Source organism: Canis lupus, chromosome 27 (assembly GCF_048164855.1).
Source record: "Canis lupus baileyi chromosome 27, mCanLup2.hap1, whole genome shotgun sequence".
In the NCBI taxonomy this organism is placed as follows: Eukaryota; Metazoa; Chordata; class Mammalia; order Carnivora; family Canidae; genus Canis; species Canis lupus.
This window is the reverse complement of record NC_132864.1, coordinates 19,932,224-19,950,492: the sequence shown is the minus strand read 5'-3', so window position 1 is coordinate 19,950,492 and position 18,269 is coordinate 19,932,224. Positions and strand designations below refer to the sequence as shown.

Below are 18,269 nucleotides of genomic sequence, written 5' to 3'. Positions count from 1 at the left end.
ATTCCAGACAGTTGATGCTCAGTGAGCATCATCACGTGGCTAGGTTTATGTCTCTTGCCCTCAGTGGACACTGAAAAGATTTCCATCTTATTTCTATCTCGAGATAGTCCACTGGAAGGCACAGGGTAAGGACTGAGTAAACTCCACTTTCTTCACCATGTCGCTCACCCACCTGTTTACTGAGACCTACCCTGCCTGATGCTGCACTCAGTCTTGCAGACAAAACAGACTTTCAGTTTATGGGAAGGAGGACATGGGCCTAATAATCATATGAACAGGTAATCCCAAAGTGTCACAGTGCTAAGAAGGAGAAGGTTTGGGGGATCTGAGTGGAGGCCCCAGAGATGAGCATCTGGGGCCACCCCCTGACAAAGCAGCCCAGACTGGGGAGGGACTAAAGCCAGTGTAGATGCAACAGTGGCCCCTACTCTTAAAAGTGTATAATTTGGGCAGACCAGGTGGCTCAGCGGTTTAGCGCCGCCTTCAGCCCAGGGAGTGATCTTGGAGACCCAGGATTGAGTCCCACGTCGGGCTCCCTGCGTGCTTCTCCCTCGGCCTATGTCTCTGCCTCTCTCTCTCTCTCTCTCTCTGTCGCTCATGAATAAATAAAATATTTTTTAAAAAGTGTATAATTTGATAAGCTCATTACATGCACACACCTGTGAAACCATCACCGCAGTCAAGACAGTGACTATATCTATTACCCCTTGGTAATCCCTCCCTCTGATCCCTTTGGGCAACACTCTAGCTCAGTTACATTTTCTGAAGTTTATATAAATAGGATTATAAGGTATACTCTTCTTGGTTACAGTTTCTTGTACTTAGCACCATTGTTAACTATTTTTTTTTTTTATTTGTTTATGATAGTTACAGAGAGAGAGAGAGAGGCAGAGACACAGGCAGAGGGAGAAGCAGGCTCCATGCACCGGGAGCCCGATGTGGGATTCGATCCCGGGTCTCCAGGATCACGCCCTGGGCCAAAGGCAGGCGCCAAACCGCTGCGCCACCCAGGGATCCCCCATTGTTAACTATTTTAAGATTCATTTATTGTTTGTAACAACAGAGCTGACCCTTGAACAGTACACCATCAGGGGCACTGACCTTCGCGCAGTCAAAAATCTTCAGATGATTATGACTCCCTGAAAACTTTACTAACAGCCCACTGTTGACCAGAAGGCTTACTAGTAACAGAAAGTTGATGAATACATATCTTAGATGTTATATGTATTATACGCTGCACTCTTAACAATAAAGTAAGCTAGAGAAAAGAAAATGTTAAGGAAATCGCAAGGAAGAGAAAATACACGGACAGTCCTGTGCTGTGTTTATCAGAAAAAATTCTTGTACAAGTGGACCTGTGTGGTTCAAATCCATGTTGTTCAAGGGTCAGCTGTGGTTCATCCCTTTACATCGCTGAGCTGTATTTTGTTGCATGGAGATACCAAAATCTGTTTCTCTCCTCACCTATTAATGGAAATGTGGGTGCTTTCCAATTTGTGGCTATTATAAATAAAGCTATATGAACATTCACACAAAAATCTTTACATACACGCAAGCTATCACTCCTCTTGGGTGCATGCCTATGGGTGGGAGGGCTGGACTGTATGGCAGGTGTTTCCCTCATCTTTTAAAAACTGCCAAACTGGGGCTCTGGGATGGCTTAGGGGTTGAGCCCAGGTCATGGTCCTGGGGTCCTGGGATCAAGTCCCACATCAGGCTCCCCACAGGGATCCTGCTTCTCCCTCTGCCTATGTCTCTGCCTCTCTCTCTGTGTCTCTCATGAATAAATAAAATCTAAAAAAAAAAAAAAAAACAAAAAACAACAAAAAAAAAAAAACCACACCCAAAAAACCCCGCCAAATTGGCTTCCAAAGAGGCTGTATCACTTCCATTCCCACTGGAAGCGTCTGAGTTCCAGTTCTCCCACAGCTCTGCCCACCTGTGGTATGTGGTGTGCTCGGACCTTTTCACGTTGGCCACCATCATTCACGTGTGTGTCATCTCATTGTGGTTTTCATTCCTAAAAACTAATGATGCTGAACATTTTTTCAGGTACATATTTGCTACCAGTAGATCTTCTTTGGTAAAGGGTGTTTAAATATTTTGCTTGCTTATTAATTGAAAAAGAGTTTAACACATCTGTTCTTGACAAAGGTGTGGGCAGGGTAGAGGGAAGGCAACCAGGAGTGAAGAAGCTTCCACAGGAAGGGAGCTGTTATCTCCCTAGAGATTCATTTACTGTTTGTAGAATAAATGGAAAGAGTGAGAAGGGCATAATTACTAGTTCTTGACAGGAAGCTGTCTGTGAGGGGGGACCTGTGTGTTCAGAGCGGTTTCCTAGGTCTGTGAAAGGGGATGGTAGTCAAAATAGTACATCCATGGGGCTGTGCAGATTTAATGAGCTTATGTGTATAAAGCACATAAATAAATAAATAAATAGATAAATAAATAAATAAATAAATAAATAAATAAATAAATAAAATCTTGAAAAAAAAAAAAAGCATTGTGAATCATTCACTGAGCATTTACTATGTGCTGAGCATGGGGCAGAGCAGTTCCAGTTTCCTACCAACAAAATTTCTTATGAGGTTAGCACTCAGGAGGAAGCTGCCATTCTTATCATCATCTGACAGATAAGGAAACTAAGACTCAGAGACATTTTGTCATCTGCCCAAAGTCACACAGCTAAAAGGGGGTATAGCTGTGACCTGAATGTAGATATGCCTAATGCTAAAGTCTGCGTGCCTGGCCATCAGGCCACACTGCTTCCCACTGTCAAGTCCCTGCCGCCTCCCTGGTACGTGGTCTGAGCTCAGGGGGTGAAGGGTAATGTTGATGATGGTCTTGGAGGGGCAGGTGGGGAGGCATCTCAGGACTTCCTGAGGTCTGTTTCCTTGTTGTCTTTCTGTCTATGCCATTTTAGACTCCCTGACGCTGCCTCTGAACAGCAAAGCTGTGGCTTTGTCTAAGGAAACCGCAATAGCCTAGGATTGTGGTTCAACTGGATAAACTACATGGTGGGAGAGTAAAGGTGAGATTGGGCGGGGGGACAAAATCGAACTCAGATCTCTCTATTGGTCTCTGCCCCCAGTTGCTGACAATGAGCTCCTAAATCCCTTGGAATTTCCTGGAGTATCCTTGGTTCTAATGAGATTCCTGGTGGGCTCCGGGATGGGGGTTGCTCACCAGAAAAACCAAGCCATGATTAGAAGCTTAGGACTTTCAGCCCTACCTCCCTTATTGCAGAGAGGGGGGATGGGCTGGAAATGCAGTTAGTGATTGATTGTGCCTATGTGATATGGCTTCCACAAAAATCCCAATAGTGTGGGGTTGAGGAACACATCCACATACCGGGAGGGTGATGTAACCCAACTCCATGGGGACAGGAGCTCCTGTGCCCAGGACCCTTCCAGACCTCACCTTATGTGCCTCTTCATCTAGCTATTTATCAGTATCCTTTATCATATGCTTTATTACACAACAAGTAGGTAAATAAAAGTGTTTCCTTGAGCTATTCTAGCAAATGACTGAACCCAAGGAGTTGGGGAAGCACAGGTGACAATCTCAGACTGGCAATCGGTACCTGAAGTGGAGTGGGTACATTTTTGTGGGACTGAGCCCTTCACGTTGTGGGATGGGATGCTGTCTCTAGGTAGATAATGGTGGAATTGAGTGGAATTGTAGGACACCCAGCTGGTGCCAGAGCATTGCTTGATGTGTGGTCAGAGTGCTGAATGTGTGAGTAACGGAGGGACACAGTAGTGTTTTTCCTATTCATTTGGCCAATGGCTTTGGGCACTGAAGATGGACAGGCCAGTTCCAACCCGTTGTCCTTCCCGCCAATGCCTGGTATGAATTCTGAGTGTTCTGAAGATGAAAAGATGGCTGCCTTTACAGAATGGAAAGCAGGATGCTTCAAAAATTCTTTAGTGCATCTCCCTCGGTCTAGATTCCCTGCTTCAAGTCTCCTTGCAGAGGCAATGGCATTAACTAACCCCTAAAGATGCTGTCTTTTCCCAAGTCTGCTCCGTCCTCTGAATTACAGTAGTTACCTCCCAAGACCTCTCTGGGCCAATATCTGCCTGCCGGCCTTTCCAGTGGGCAAAGCACCATCACCTCTACCCTCCATCTTATGTCCACAGCAGACATCCCTCATCAATCATGGAATTGTTTCTTCTGAGCCTCAGGGACTTTCCCTCTATTTTTTTTTTTTTTTAAGATTTTATTTATTTATTCATGAGAGACACAGAGAAAGAACCAGAGACATAGGCAGAGGGAGAAGCAGGCTCCCTGTGGAGAACCTGATGTAGGACTCAATCCTAGGGCCCTGGGATCACTCCCTGAGCCAAAGGCAGACGCTCAACCGCTAAGCCACTCAGGTGTCCCAGGACCCTTCCCTTAAAAAAAAAAACAATGCTTCTAAAGTCACACAGAATTGAAACCTATGATAGCCATCCTTCCCTGGGAGAAGCAGAACCTAGGGCGTGGCGACATGCTTTTTCCCTCGCACAGATGAAATTTACAGGAAAATTTCAACAAGGGCCATTTTGAACAATGAAACTTAGAAGCACCCTTGCAGAAGAGAGGAAGGGGACAATACAGAACATGCTCAGGCTCAGGGAACTGTAAGAGGTGGGTGACAGGCCCTGTTTATTTGATATGCTGGCATCAGCTCTGCCTACACTTATTCTTCCCTCCTCCAGAGAGTGCCCCAAATCCTGTGCATGGTCAGTGGGACTGGGCTACTGGGTGGCCACAGCCAGTGCCTACCTTGGACTTGACAGCCAGGATGATCTTGGGCAGGGCCACTATGAGGCACTTGAGGGCGATGGTGACATACTTGAGCACAAAGTCAGCAATGCCCACAATCCACAGCAGGTCGAAGAAGTCCAGTGTCTCCAGGTTGGGCTTCAGGAATATGAGGCTGGTCGGGGGGGAGGGGAGTAAAGGGGAAGATGGTTCAGAGAGTCAGGATGCTCAATGAGGATCCCTGGCCATTGGCAGTTCCTCCTATTCACTCTGGGAGGCTTGTAAGTATTACCTGTAAAAAGAGTACTGAACTGGGAATCGGACATCCTTGTCCCGTTTTTGAATCTGCTACTAACTTGCTGTGTGATCTCAGGTGGGTATTTAGCCTCTGAGCCTCTGTTCCCCTGAGGGCTATGCAACAAGATTGGCCAGGAACATCATTAATTAAGGTGTCCTTCAATTTTAGAATCCACAACAGGCTTCAAAAGAGGAAGCAAAAGGAAGGTAGTCAGGCAGGCTAGCCAACACTATGTTCGGAGGAGGGGAATTGATGTGTAGGCACTGTGCTAAGCCCTCTATCTATTGTATCTCCTTGCCCTGCACAGTGAACACCGCTTATTCCCACTTTATAAATGAAGCACTGAAGCTTGGAGAGGTGGAATAAGTTGCCTAAGGTCACATGGCATGATAAGTTTTTGGGCATTCGTATCAGAGAGACCCAGAATTTGAATCCAGTTTTCTCCATTTATTGAACCTTGGGCAAATAATGTTACCTCTGTAAGCCTCAGTGTCCTCATCTGCAAAATGGGACTCATTCCCTCCTTCATAGTGTTATTGGTGGAAATCAATGGGATAATAGACACCTATGGACCCCGCCGTGCAGCAGTGACAGTAAGAGCAACTCTACGAGGTAGGCACTGTTACAAACCCATTTTGCAGATGAGGAAACAGAGGCACAGAAAGTTAAAGTAACATGCACAAGGTCCTACAAATACTAAAAGATAAAGGTGAATTCAGACCCAGGTATCCTGGCTGTGGTTAATGCTTTGGATCTTTTTCTATAGCCATACTCTATACTCTATACTTGGAGCATGTAAACCTATTTTACTGATCTGTGACCAGGTACTGTGAACTTCACGCTCAGTTTTTGTACTTGCCCTGTTAAACATAGACAACAAGCCATTCTGCACCTGACATTGGTCCATGGACCATGCTTTGAGTAGCACTGCTCTCTACCACCTGAGAATGATGTTGTTCATAATAATAATAAAATAGCTAAGTTATCTTGGGTGTTCACATCATGCCGGTCTATTCTATACACTTTACATGTCTTAACTCATTTCATTTTCCCAAAGACTCTATGAGGCAGGTTCTGTGATTATTCCAATCTGAGCTGGAAAAATTGGAGTCCTAAGAGATACAGTCACCTGCCCATGGCTCTTGATGAGAATGGGAGCCAGGATAGGAACCAGCACCCACCTGTGCTGGTCCACTCATTTTTCCTCCTGCTTGATTCGAGGCTCTGAGTGAAGGCCACATCAAGTCCTCTCTGTGCCCCCATAAAGCAAGGAACAGTGCACATAGCCCAGCGTGGATGCTTTCTGAATGCTTCTGCTATATTCTGCTGGGCTGGCAGGAATTAGCACAAACTGGGCTCTCTTATTATAGCATCCTAGCAATGAACCAGTCTATTTCTCACTTTTATTTTTAAAAATATATTTCTATTTATAATAAAGATCCTCAAAGAGGAAGAGTGGAGCAAAATCAATAAAAACCAATCTATTTTGGCAACCACTCCTGATTCTTTCTGTGTCCTTTTCACGTTCTAGTCTTGTCTCAGGTGGACACCTCACCTCCGGGTTTGAACGGCCATCCACGTTATAGCCCAGGGACAGGCTGGCAGCCCTGGGCACTCTCTACCTCTGCTCCTGTCCTACCCTGGGACCTCGGGATGGTTGGCTGATTTCCATGCTCTGCTTCTCTATTACACTTCTGTGATGGCAATATAATGAGATCTGCCGTCCACTTTTATCTGCGACACCAGCTGGTATTAGATTCACCTGTCTGGGTTGTAGTCCACCGTCTTAAGGGTTTTTTCATGTTTTTGCTTTGGGAGGAGAGGCAGGGCCAGTATTTTTGCAGATTGATCGCTAAGTCCACTTTTTTTTTTTTTTAATTTATTTGAAAGAGAGAGCTCAAGCACATGTGGATGTGGGAGCAGGGGAAGGGCAGAGGGAAAAGAGAATCTTAAGCAGACTCCACACCCAGTGCAGAGCCTAATGTGGGACTTGATCCCAGGACCCTGAGATCACGATCTGAGCAGAAACCAAGAGTCAGGTGCTTAACGAACTGCACCATCTAGGTGTCTCTAAGTCCACTTATTTCTAATGTTTGCTATGAACTTTAATGGACTGATGTATTTTATTGTCAGTTTCACCTTTTGTTAGGCATCACTGCCAACAAGGACAGTAATTCACCATGAAATAATATCAATCATGATACGATTATGATATATCACTGTTTCAGTTTACCCAGTACTTTTCACGTATTCTAACATCTGGTCTTCCGAATAATTAGCCTGTCAGGCGGATAAAGCAAGAATAACCTGGTCCTGGTTTCACAAGTGAGGAAACTGGCATAAGGAGTTTCCATTATTTGCCGAATGGCACAAAGCTGCTAAGTGGAAGGATGCTGATCATCAGATTTCAAATGCTAGGGAGATTTAATCTCCTAGGAAGAAGATTTAATCTCCTGTCAAGGACTGCCTACCAGGACGAAGACTCATTAGGAAAAGCTTCTTTAAGCCTCAGTTTCCCCACTTGCAAACGGGGCCAGTAATACTCTGCTGGGTCACTGGGAGGTAAAATAAGGTAATGGCTATGGATATTACTTACAAACACACTCTAGACCACTGACATTATTATGGAATGGGGCTGAGCTCTGTTACTTTTCTCCTAAGCTTCTCTTTCTCTCTCTCTCTCTCTCTCTGTTTCTCTCTCTGTGCTGCCAATTTGACTCAGCCCTGGTTCGATGGGGGCACAGAGGTCTAAGCCTGCGAATGTAATCATGCCCAGAGATTGGCATGAGCTGGAAATTCATCCAAGTTTCTGGGAAACTCTATCTCCTCCACCCTCCACCCACCAGGACCTTGATACTCTGGGCCAGACAGTAATGCAGTGTGGGATGTGTGTTGATGCCTTAGAACTAAGTCCCCAAATTGCTTTTATGGGGTGGTCCCAGAAAGTGGAGAAACGGCCCATTCCTCAAAGTCTATTTTTAAAAGAGACATACGTGATTTGAAAGCTTGGCTGGAGTTTCAGCCTACAGGCCCTCACTGGCCAATCCTCTCCCACCTACCCACCATGTAGTTACTAGAAAGTGTAAAATCACACATGTGGCTTACGGTATATTTCTACTAGAGAGCTCTGCTTTAGCATGCATGTATACAAGAGGGTGGAATTTAAAACTTACATGACACAGAGCCACTGCATTATTCTCAAGTGAAGGAGTTGTGTGTCCTAAGCCCCACAAAGCATCCCCACACACACTTTTCCACTAGGGGCCAGACCCCTCTGCTCACCTGTTGTACAGCTGTTGAGAACTGAATGTATAGAGCACATATAGGGTGTTTCCTGCCAGAAAGGCCAAGATCCATAAGATGACCAGCACCGACCTCTTCTCCTGGAGGCAAAGCAAGAGATTTGTAGAGATGCTGCAATACCAAAGGTGCACACAACAAAACATTCCAGAACGTTCTCTGACAAGTGGAAACTTTTCCCTTTCTCAAAGGTTTGGAAGAAGCAGGGCTGATGGTGAAGGGAAGGGCACTGACATCTTCCCACCTTGCTAGAACCCAAGGGGTGGTCCCAGAGAAGGTGACAGAAATGTAGAGCCTCCTATGTGAAAAAAGCAAGAAGGCTCTGTGGTTAGCAGCACAGATTCTGGAACCAGATGACCTGGGTTCAGATCTTTGATCTGTAATCACAGGACTGGGCAAGTTACTGAAACTCTCTGCATTTCCTTCTCCTCATCTGTAAAACGGATACATATGAGACTCCATTATAGAGTTATAAGAATTGATATCCACTAAACGCTTAGAACAGTACATGCATGTAGTGAAGGTTAGTTCACATTCATTGTAAGGACCTGACACACACAGCAGGCAAGCAGCTCTTGCTCAAGGGCACATGTTTTGAGCCTCAGTATGTGAAGATGGGAGTTTTGTTAAAGATTAAATAAAATTTATAAATGTGAACTTCCAGTCTGGTATGGGCTCATGTTTTGAGCTCACTAAGTGGCAGGATCTATGATTCAGACTTTACAACCCAACAGTAGATTCAGATCTATAAGCTGGTGAATTCTGCTCTCGCTTTTTCCAGCCTGCACAGCAGGACTACTATCCCGGCCTGACCATTCAACACAGGGCCACAGTTATAGGGTTAAAATTCAAGCTTACACACATGGCCAACAAAGCTTTCCCCAAACTGTCCCTATTCTTTCTCCAGTCCCATTTCTGATTAGACCCCAGGAAGACAAGCTGGAAAACCTTCTTGGTTTCCTGTTTCCCAGCAGCTTCTCAGCCTGAGAGCCATCCCAGGGAATTTCTAGAGGAGGCACGGGGCAGGGTATGCTCCTGCCCATGTGCTCTGGGAGATACACACAGACCCCTGGCTGCTGATTCCCCAAAGCTCATCTTTTCCTGGATCAGGGCAGCTGCATTGCTGGAATAAGATGAGGTCATAACTTTCTCAGTGGAACCTTCTCTGTGGTTTGGTAAATGCTCCACTGTCTCCAGACACAGCTCAGTGCCCCATGCATGGTTATAGAGCACATTTCCATAGAGGAGACAAAATAAATGCATCTCCATCCACCCATTATTCCAGGAGTGGTGAAGGTTAATGACCCTAGAAACCACCTCCATCCAACCAACTGCTCTTATCAATGTGAATAATCTGCAAGGCAGCCCTTATTATGCCAATAAATAATGGATTCCAGTTTAATCCCCCTGTAAATCCAAATCAAAGGTGGAATACAAAGAGACTATTAGCAATGCCCTGAAAAGCCAAACTCTGAAGGACAAAGGGGAGAGTTCTCCAGTAATAAGTTGATATTTCACAGAAAATAGGCAACACCAGCTGTGTCTTCAGAGGGTTCAAGGATGCCTACCTAGAACGTCTATTCATGGATATTGGAATCCTCTGACCCCTAAAATTTAAGCCACGGCACCATTTGGAATGTTACTGCATATGAGAGCCAGCCCCAAAAGTGTCCCACTCTGGTGTTGATCAACCTACTGTTCTAATAGCAGCAGAAGGGAGTTTGCATTTAGAAGATAAGACCAAGGGTCAAGAAGAACCTCTGGCTCCATGCCTAGCTCTGGACCTCAATGTGCTCATATGTCAAATGGAGACTGAGCTGCCCTCTGTGCCTTATAGAGGCCCAGATGCTTTTAAGAAAGCACCAGAGAATGACAGAGAGAAGATGGGTCAGAGAGGATGGTGGCTATTAGGGGATCACATGCACGGTAGAAGGCATAAGCTTGTTAAAAGTAGCTCAATTAAATGTCTCCTATATGCCAGGTCCTATGCTAAACATCTCCTAAGCACTACATCATTTGGCCCCCTTTATGCATGTATAAGATTGGTATGAATGGTTCATTTTCCAGGGTGGCACCAGAGACTGAGATCCCCAAGGTAACCTATCCTAGGGACTGCACGCAGGTGGCTGGAGGAGATGGGATTTCAATCTGGGGGGAGCACAGCCCATAGGCCTAAGGCCTGAGTTCACAGCCGGACACTGCCACTTTCACAGACTATGTGATCTCATACACAAGACACTTGGTGTCTCTGAGCCACTATCTCCTCATTGGGAAAATGAGGTAAGAATGACTCTGCCTCCCTCCTGGGATGCTGGGACAAATCTGCAAGATGAACTATGCTGCCTGCCCAGCTTTTTGTGTGTGGCACGGTTAGTGCTGAGTAGGGATTAGATGGGAATTCAGGATGATGGTGGTGAGGCTGGATGGTGAAGCTAGTGAACCAGCAGCGCCAGTGGGATGGACTCAACTGCGAGAACAGCCAGACTGATAAGGGTGCTATGGGCATGTCAGGGAGACACTGCTGTTCGGAGGGTGTGGGGTAAGGATGTGGGGATCTGCCCGGAGGTGGCAGGCAGAAAAGTGGCCTCCCAGAGATGTCCCAATCCTACTCCCCCATAACCTCCAGATATGTTAGGGGAAGTTCGACTGCTGATCAGCTAACCTTAAGATGAGGAGATGCCTGGATTTTCTAGCTGGGCCTGATGTAGTCACAAGAGTCCCTAAAAGTGGAACTGGAGACAGAGGGGAGAGGCCCAGGGACAGGTGGGCACAGAGGTGCAAAACTGTGGGCACAAAGGAGAAGGAGAAGAAGGCCATGAGCTACAGAATGTGGGTGACTTCTAGACCCTGGGAAAGGCAAGGCAAGGGCAACTCCTCTGAACCCTGCAGAAAGAACAGTCGTGTTGACACCTGATCATCACCTGGAGAGACTCCCTTCAGACTTCTGATCCACAGAACTATAAGGGAGTAAGTCTGTGTTGCTTTAAGCCACTGAGCTTGGAGTCACATGTTACAGCAGCCTAGGAACCCGGTTGGCCAGGTGACTCACCTTCAGAGAGACCTGTTCTCGCAGCGTGGAGTTGGCATAGGCAAAGGTGCTGGCCATCCCGATGCACACGGCAATGCCTGCAGGACAGAAGAGGTCCTGGCTGCCCACTCAGACTCATCAGGCCTGGCCCCGGCTTACCAGGGAGCAGGGATTACCAGGGATTAAAAAGTCACTACCCTCTATTCTTTCACGCCAGCCATGCAGCAGCAGAAATTTCAGTAGGACACAAGACAACCCCCACTGGACAGAGGACAAAACAGGCTCAGAGAAGGCGAGTGACTCGCCCCAGGTCACACAGCTGGTTGACCAGGATCGCAACCCACGTCTGACTCAAAATTGCATATTCTTGAGCACTGTGCACCATGAAGGCCTCTACAAACTTACCTGGTGCTTGGGATAGAGGGCCCCTAACCTGGCAGGTGAAGCCCCCCACCCCCCCTCCAGCTGCCACACCTGTGACCCCCTTGGACTCACCGAGCTTGTGCTGGAAGCACACTTTGGCCAGGAGAATCAGGATGAAGGGCAGGCCTTTCTGGAGCCAGCAGACCACGGCCTTCAGCTCGGACAGGGCAGGGGCGGGCGTCCCCGGCTGCTCATCACCCCCCTCATCCGAGTGGGCACGATGGTCCCCGCCCACATGCTGCAACAGCGAGCTCCCACGGTGGCCGCTGTGGTGGAAGTGGTGGTGGGGCTGGCGGTGGTGATAGGTGCCCCCCTCGCCCCGGCCCCCGCCCTCCTCCCTGGACGCAGGCATCTGGATGAACACGTCCCCGCCTCCAGCCGACGCCCCCAGCACCAGGCTGGACGGGAATGGGGTGGCAGGCAGGCTGCCTGCTGGGAGGCCAGGGAGGCCGGAGAAGAGCGCAGGTGGGGAGGCCGACTCTGCCTTCAGACTCTCAAAGACACCGCCTTCATCCACGCTCGCCTCGGAGCTGAGTGCTTGGCTGCGATTTCTGGGCCAGGAGGGAAAAGAGAGCCCCACCAAGTCAGGTGGAGGGAAAGACAGCACCCCAGTGGAGAATGGGGGGGCACAAATAAAGGTATCAATATTATTGCAGGCTGAATTGTGTCCCTGCTCCCTATTCCCATCTTGAGGCCCTAACTCTCAGACATCAGAATAGTGACTGTATTTAAAGATAGGGTCTTTGTAGGGGTGATTAAGTTAAAATGAGGTCATTAGGGTGGGTCCTCATTCAATATAACTAGTGTCTTTATAAGAGGAGATCAGGACACAGACATACACAGAGGGAAGACCATGTGAGGATCTGGGGGATAAAAGGAGGCCATCCACAAGCCAAGGAGAAAGGTTTCAGAAGAAATAGACCCTACCCACACCTTGATCTCAGACTTCTAGCCTCCAGAACTGTCACACAATAAATCGCATAAGCCACCCACAGTGCGGTACCTTATCACAGAAGCCCTGGCAAACTGAGACAAATAATACTAGCGATAGGGTCATAATCTTCACTGAAAACTTACAGTGTGACACATACTTTTCTAACAGCTTCTCGTTGATGAAATCATGAAACCCTCCTATCAACCCTGTGAATTAGGTACTAATATCACCCCATCTTACAGATCAAGGAACTGAGGCACGGAGAAAGTAACACATCCTGAGTCACATAGCTGGGAAGGGACAGAGCAAGAGAGATTCAATTACCTCCAGAGCCTGCTTTCTTCACCACTCTACCCAAAAGGCTGCACAGATTTTATGATTCTCTAGAATAACCTCAGGAACCCCTGGTCCTGTAATCTTCAATGACTCCCAGTTTCCAAGAGGTCCCAGCCTTGGTCATAGCTGGTATTTGGAGGGCAGCAGACAATAATTTCAAGAAGACTCAACAGGAAAGCCCACCCTTTCTAAGGGCCTTAGCAACCCTGCACTACTTTTCTCATCTGAAGATGATAAAAAAAAAAAAAAAAAATTCATAGATAGAATTCCTATGGGATCAAATTTAGAACAGCCTTTTCTTAAGATTTTATTTATTTATTTAACAGGGACAAAGAGCACAAGCAGGGGGAGGGGCAGAGGGCAAGAGAGAAGCAGGCTCCCTGCTACGATGCAGGGATTGATCCTGGGACCCTGAGATCATGACCTGAGCCACCCAGGCACCCTCAGAACAGCCTTTTCAACATACTCAGCACATAGTAGGTGCTCAATACATGGGAATGATGTTCTCTAATCCCTAGGGAGAAACCTCCAGGGCCAACTGCCTTCTATAGTCCTAAGCGCAGCCTCCCATACTAGAATTCAGCAAAGGATTCTGTGGCTCTTTCAGAGCCATTGCTAGAGGAGCAGTGAGCCCTGAGTTACCCCCTAGCAGAATGGAGAGCCCTGAACTGGGTACATTTTCCCATGAGCACCATGCCCTGGAGTTCCAGAGGTCATCTCTCTTGGGTTTGCCTTCTTTTCAAATGGGAGCATGATGTGGAAACTCAGGGTATACAACAGATGCAAGTGGAGCTGATTTGCTGGGTGTGTATGTGTCAGGGAAAGGGGCAAAGAGCCTCCCTCCCCTCTCTCTTCCCGCCAAGGCGCCTCCCAGACCCCTATGGTACTTAAAATATATCATGACCTTACTGAATGTGTGAGCTGAGTTCCACTTATCCTCTGGACCCCACAACCAAGGGCACACAGTAGGTATTCAGTTAAATATGTGCTAGCTTTCATCCAAGCACATCACACTAGACTCACTATAATCTACTGTCCACTCAGAGGCCCAGATGTATTGTCAAAAAATGCATACTTGATTAGTTTGCTATCCCACTAAAAGGACTTCCCATTCTAAATTTCTTCTTGCAGGCTCAGATAAACATACATAGGGACTAGTATCATTCCCATTTTATGGATAAGGAAACTGAGGCTCAGAGGGGCAAATTTGTCAGATGTCCTGGACTCTCTGGCCTCAAACTCAATGTCATCATGTGCCTTGTTCTCATTACCCAAGGGCTTCTTACTACAGGGTCTTTGCATAGACAACCAGGATGTCTTCCCAACCCCAGCCCATCCCACCTGGGTAACCTACACCTGCCTATTCATCAGATTTCAGCTAAAATCTCTCTTGCTGGGTGGAGCCCTCCCTACCTCCCAGACAATGACAGTGTCCTTGTTTCTTGTTTTCACTGTACCCTAACTCACTGCATGGGATTGATCCCAAGTGTCATTTCACTGCTTACCTCTGGCTCTCAACCCTGGATGCCCACTGTAACTACTCAGGGAAGCTTCTGAAAGATACAGGGGCCCAAGATCTAGTGTTAACCAACTGAATCAAAATTTCTGGGTGAGCCTTGACATCTCCAGTCCGTGAGAGCCCTGTAGGTGATTCTTACGTTCAGTCAGCACCAAGAACAGCCCTTTAGACTGGGCCCTGCTCCAAGAGGTTGAAGATCATGATTGTTCTTAACTGTGTCACTCCTGCTCAGCACAATGCACTGGGCACACAGCATGGTCAATAAATACTGTTTCAAAGAAGGAATGAATGGGCATACTCAAAGCTCTGAGGCGGCCTACAACTGAAGAAAAAAATCAATTCTGTTGAAACTTGGCGTTACCCAACCTTATTTGACAATGAGATTCTTTTATTCTGTGGGAAACCTATTACCATCTTATAGGACACTGGTGAAACCCAGCAGGGGAAATGGTGGCCTGGAGAAATCTTGGGATTGGCTTCTCTAGTTCCATAAATTTGAGGAAATTATCATAAATCTGGTGCAAGGGAGGGATTGGAGATGGCTACCCACTCTCCCACCCCATAGCCCATGCCTGCTAAAAACCCAGCAGATGTATGTCCTACTCCCTTGGGCATGGGATAACAATAAAAACAATATTAATAACAACAACAACAGACACCATGGCTATGACCCTCAAGGGGCCGTGAGCTTTTTCTGCACATCAAGAAACTGAGCTCAGAAAGCAGGAGTCCTGGCAGGTGCCCACGCTGACCCACAGAGGGGCCAGCCTCTCTCTGCCATTGGGCCCTAGAAAGCCTTCCTGGCCCCCTTGAGCTCACCAGTACTGAGTTTACTGGGCTCAGGGGGCCTCTGGTACAACCAGGGAAGACTCAACCCACCAAGGAGCTTTTTATAGCTGGCCTCCCTTCCCTGGGCCTCTCCTCAGTATCCAGCTGAGATTTCAGCCTAAATGGGAAAGAATATTCCTTGGAGGACAGAGGCTGTGCTTCCACCTTAACTATTTCAGGGCCAGAATGTGAGGCAGTCCAGGAGGAGAAGTGGATCCATCCAGATAGGATGCAGTTATAATGTGGTGACTCAAAGTATGGGCAATGGGCTGGGGCCTGAATCTCACTCAGCCTGCTGCTTCCTGGCTATGTGACTTCAAGTAACTTACTTACCCTCTTTAAGCCTGTTTCTTCAACTGTAAAAATAATGGTAAAAGTAGTCCTGGCCTGAAGAGGCTAATGTGAGGGTGGCACATGGTAAGAACGCAATATACAATGGCCATTATTTTTCTGCTGTCGTCTTTAGGAGCAGACAGCGAGTCTGTGTTTCAGAGGCTAGAGAAAAGCTCAAGAGGCGCGATTATGTGCCAGATGCCCTGTTTGTGCATTTCCATACTCACTTGCTCATTTACAAACAACCCTGTTTTCTTATCTGCATTTTATGGATGGAGAAACTGAGATCTGGGGATGGAGTCGCTTGCCAAACGCACCACGGGTTGGAATGGCTAAGCTGGGATTTTGGCCAGTGTTCCTCCTTGTAGAATGGGCAGTGTTGATGTAAAACTCAGTCTTCAGGGGACTGGTAGACAGTCTGTGACTTCATTGTCAACCTTGGGCCTGCAGGGGACCCGGAATGGGATGTGAAGGTGGAGAAGTTCAGCTGCCTGCTTCTCGGAGGTATGTGCCAGCACAGGCAGGGTCACAGTCTGGGAACAGACCTCCATGGTGTGTACTCTCCTGGCCTTCACTAGACAGTAATTCTAGCACATGAGTGTTTTCGTGGATTTTTCTATTTGTCTCTTAGGCATCTGCTAATGAGAGGACCAAATTAACAGTCAAAGTTGTTTATATCCCCAACCACTTCCTTATCTGACTCTGACACACCCAGCAAAAGTTGCCCCTGCCCTAAGCCCCCCAGGGCCAGGTACCAGAAAACTCGAGAACACCCCTATAGCCTGAGCCCACTGACATTTTTCACACAAATCAATCCTGAGTGTTTTCCCCTGCCACACAATAAAAGCTGTGGCCTCTGCTTTCTCCCTGTTTCTTTCTGCCTCCTGACTAGACTGCCTCCCAGCTGCCTCCTGCTTCCCCGTGAGGCCCTGTCTAGTAAGGTGTGCCCCACTCTCTTGGGAAGTGTAAGTAACAAAAATCTTTCAGTGCCATTAGCTTCTCTATGTCCTCACTCACCCACCTCTGTAAGGTAAAATCTGTGGGAACAATCATTGATGCAATGAGTCAGGTGGATTGCCTGTCACACAGGCTTTAGGAATTACCCTAAATGCAATAGCAAGCTGCTGTGCATTGAGGAGTATATGCCATCACTGGGCAAAGCTGTTTCCAACCAGATCTCCTTTGCTCATCTCACAAGTAACTCTGAGAGGCAGGTCTCATTGGATCGAGATTTAGGATTGCTGCAGACCATCTGAAGCCCAGAGCCTCCAGATGGAATGAAACCAGGAGAGGTCCTACCTACCTTTCAGGTGGACCGTTATCCGTGTTACTGCTGTGGCGCCTCTGCATTTTCCTTAAGACCTGAAAGTCAACAGAGGGCATGAGCCAGAGTCTCTCAACATTCCCATTGCTGGCTGGACTGCCAAGGCAACTGTAAACAGTATTATTACTCCTACCTCGCATCCCCAGAGCTCTCTGACATTCTGCAAACCCTGCTTGCATCTGTTAGATCATCCAACCCTTAATTCAACATTCAGTCCCAGTGAGGAAAGTGTTATTACCCCATTTGGTGGATGAGGATGTTGAGGCCAAGAAGTGGAGGAAGTCCTCATGTGACAGGCAGCAGTGAAATGTGCGGTAAAGAGGTGCTGGTGCTGGAGGATGAGAGTATAAGGCGTGCTTTTGGCATTGATGCTACTACTCCTAACCTTCCATGTGACCTTGGACCAGTTACTTCTCTGTGGCTTCAGATTCTCCATCTATAAACTGGGAGGCTGGGGGTATGGAGTGACTGAAACCCAAAGCTACCTAAGAGCCCTCACATTTAATAAAGTGGGTAATAAGGATGTGAATTCTCATGGAGACATGTCACCTGGTTCACTGTGAGGAGCCACATGGACTTCAGAACTCCATGTTGATGACGCCTGAGGTGGGCCTTCAGGGCTCGGATGGGGTTGTGACCACGAGAGTCTAGAGAAAGTAGGCCTCTCCCTCCTCTTCCTCCAGAAGATGCACAGGTCACCAGAGCTTATCAGCCTCCAAACCCTGGAGGGAACAGAACACTTCAGGGAACAATCTGTGGGATAGCTTGAACCTGAGAATGTCTTAGGGCATTGTGGGTAGCTCTAAGCACATGGTCCTATCTGCTCCTTACATCTGGCTAGCCTCTCAATGATCCCTCTTTAGGACTCCTGAGGATACTGTATTAACATATTTTGTCCTATTGTCAAACTATGAGTCCTGATTGGGGAACACAGAAAATATGTATTAGGCCCTCTAATGGCTTCTGATTATAACCAGAATAAAATCCAAACCCTGTTCATTGCTTACAGGTTCTGCCCAAAGCAGCTTCACCTGTGTCCAATCTCATTTCCCTCTACTCTTCCTTTAACTCCTCCCCACCAGCCTCACTGGTCTTTTTGATTTTCAAACATGTGGGCTTGTCTCTGCCTCAGGGCCTTTGTACTTGCTGTTCTCTGTTCCTTGAATGCTGTTCCTTCTGTGTAGCTCCCTCAGGTCA

The 18,269-nt window shown here is 47.2% G+C and overlaps 1 protein-coding gene across 16 annotated transcripts in view; it reads right to left on the bottom strand.

Moving 5' to 3' along the window:
- Positions 1–18,269, bottom strand: part of RNFT2 (ring finger protein, transmembrane 2) — a 96,777-nt gene that overhangs the window by 77,150 nt on the left and 1,358 nt on the right. For 12 of the 16 annotated variants that reach the window (XR_012019252.1, XM_072802673.1, XM_072802661.1 and 9 more), the window contains 7 exons: positions 17,622–17,794; positions 17,311–17,403; positions 17,052–17,110; positions 11,871–12,349; positions 11,397–11,473; positions 8,330–8,430; positions 4,771–4,924 (listed from right to left, as the gene is read on the bottom strand). Coding sequence is in view for 15 of the 16 variants with exons in the window: in XM_072802673.1 (XP_072658774.1) it covers positions 4,771–4,924; positions 8,330–8,430; positions 11,397–11,473; positions 11,871–12,349; positions 17,052–17,110; positions 17,311–17,403; positions 17,622–17,645 (987 nt within the window). In the remaining variant the exon portion in view is untranslated. The remainder of the gene's footprint in view (positions 1–4,770; positions 4,925–8,329; positions 8,431–11,396; positions 11,474–11,870; positions 12,350–17,051; positions 17,111–17,310; positions 17,404–17,621; positions 17,795–18,269) is intronic. The other 4 variants (XM_072802662.1, XM_072802668.1, XM_072802671.1 and 1 more) reach the window with 3 other exon arrangements.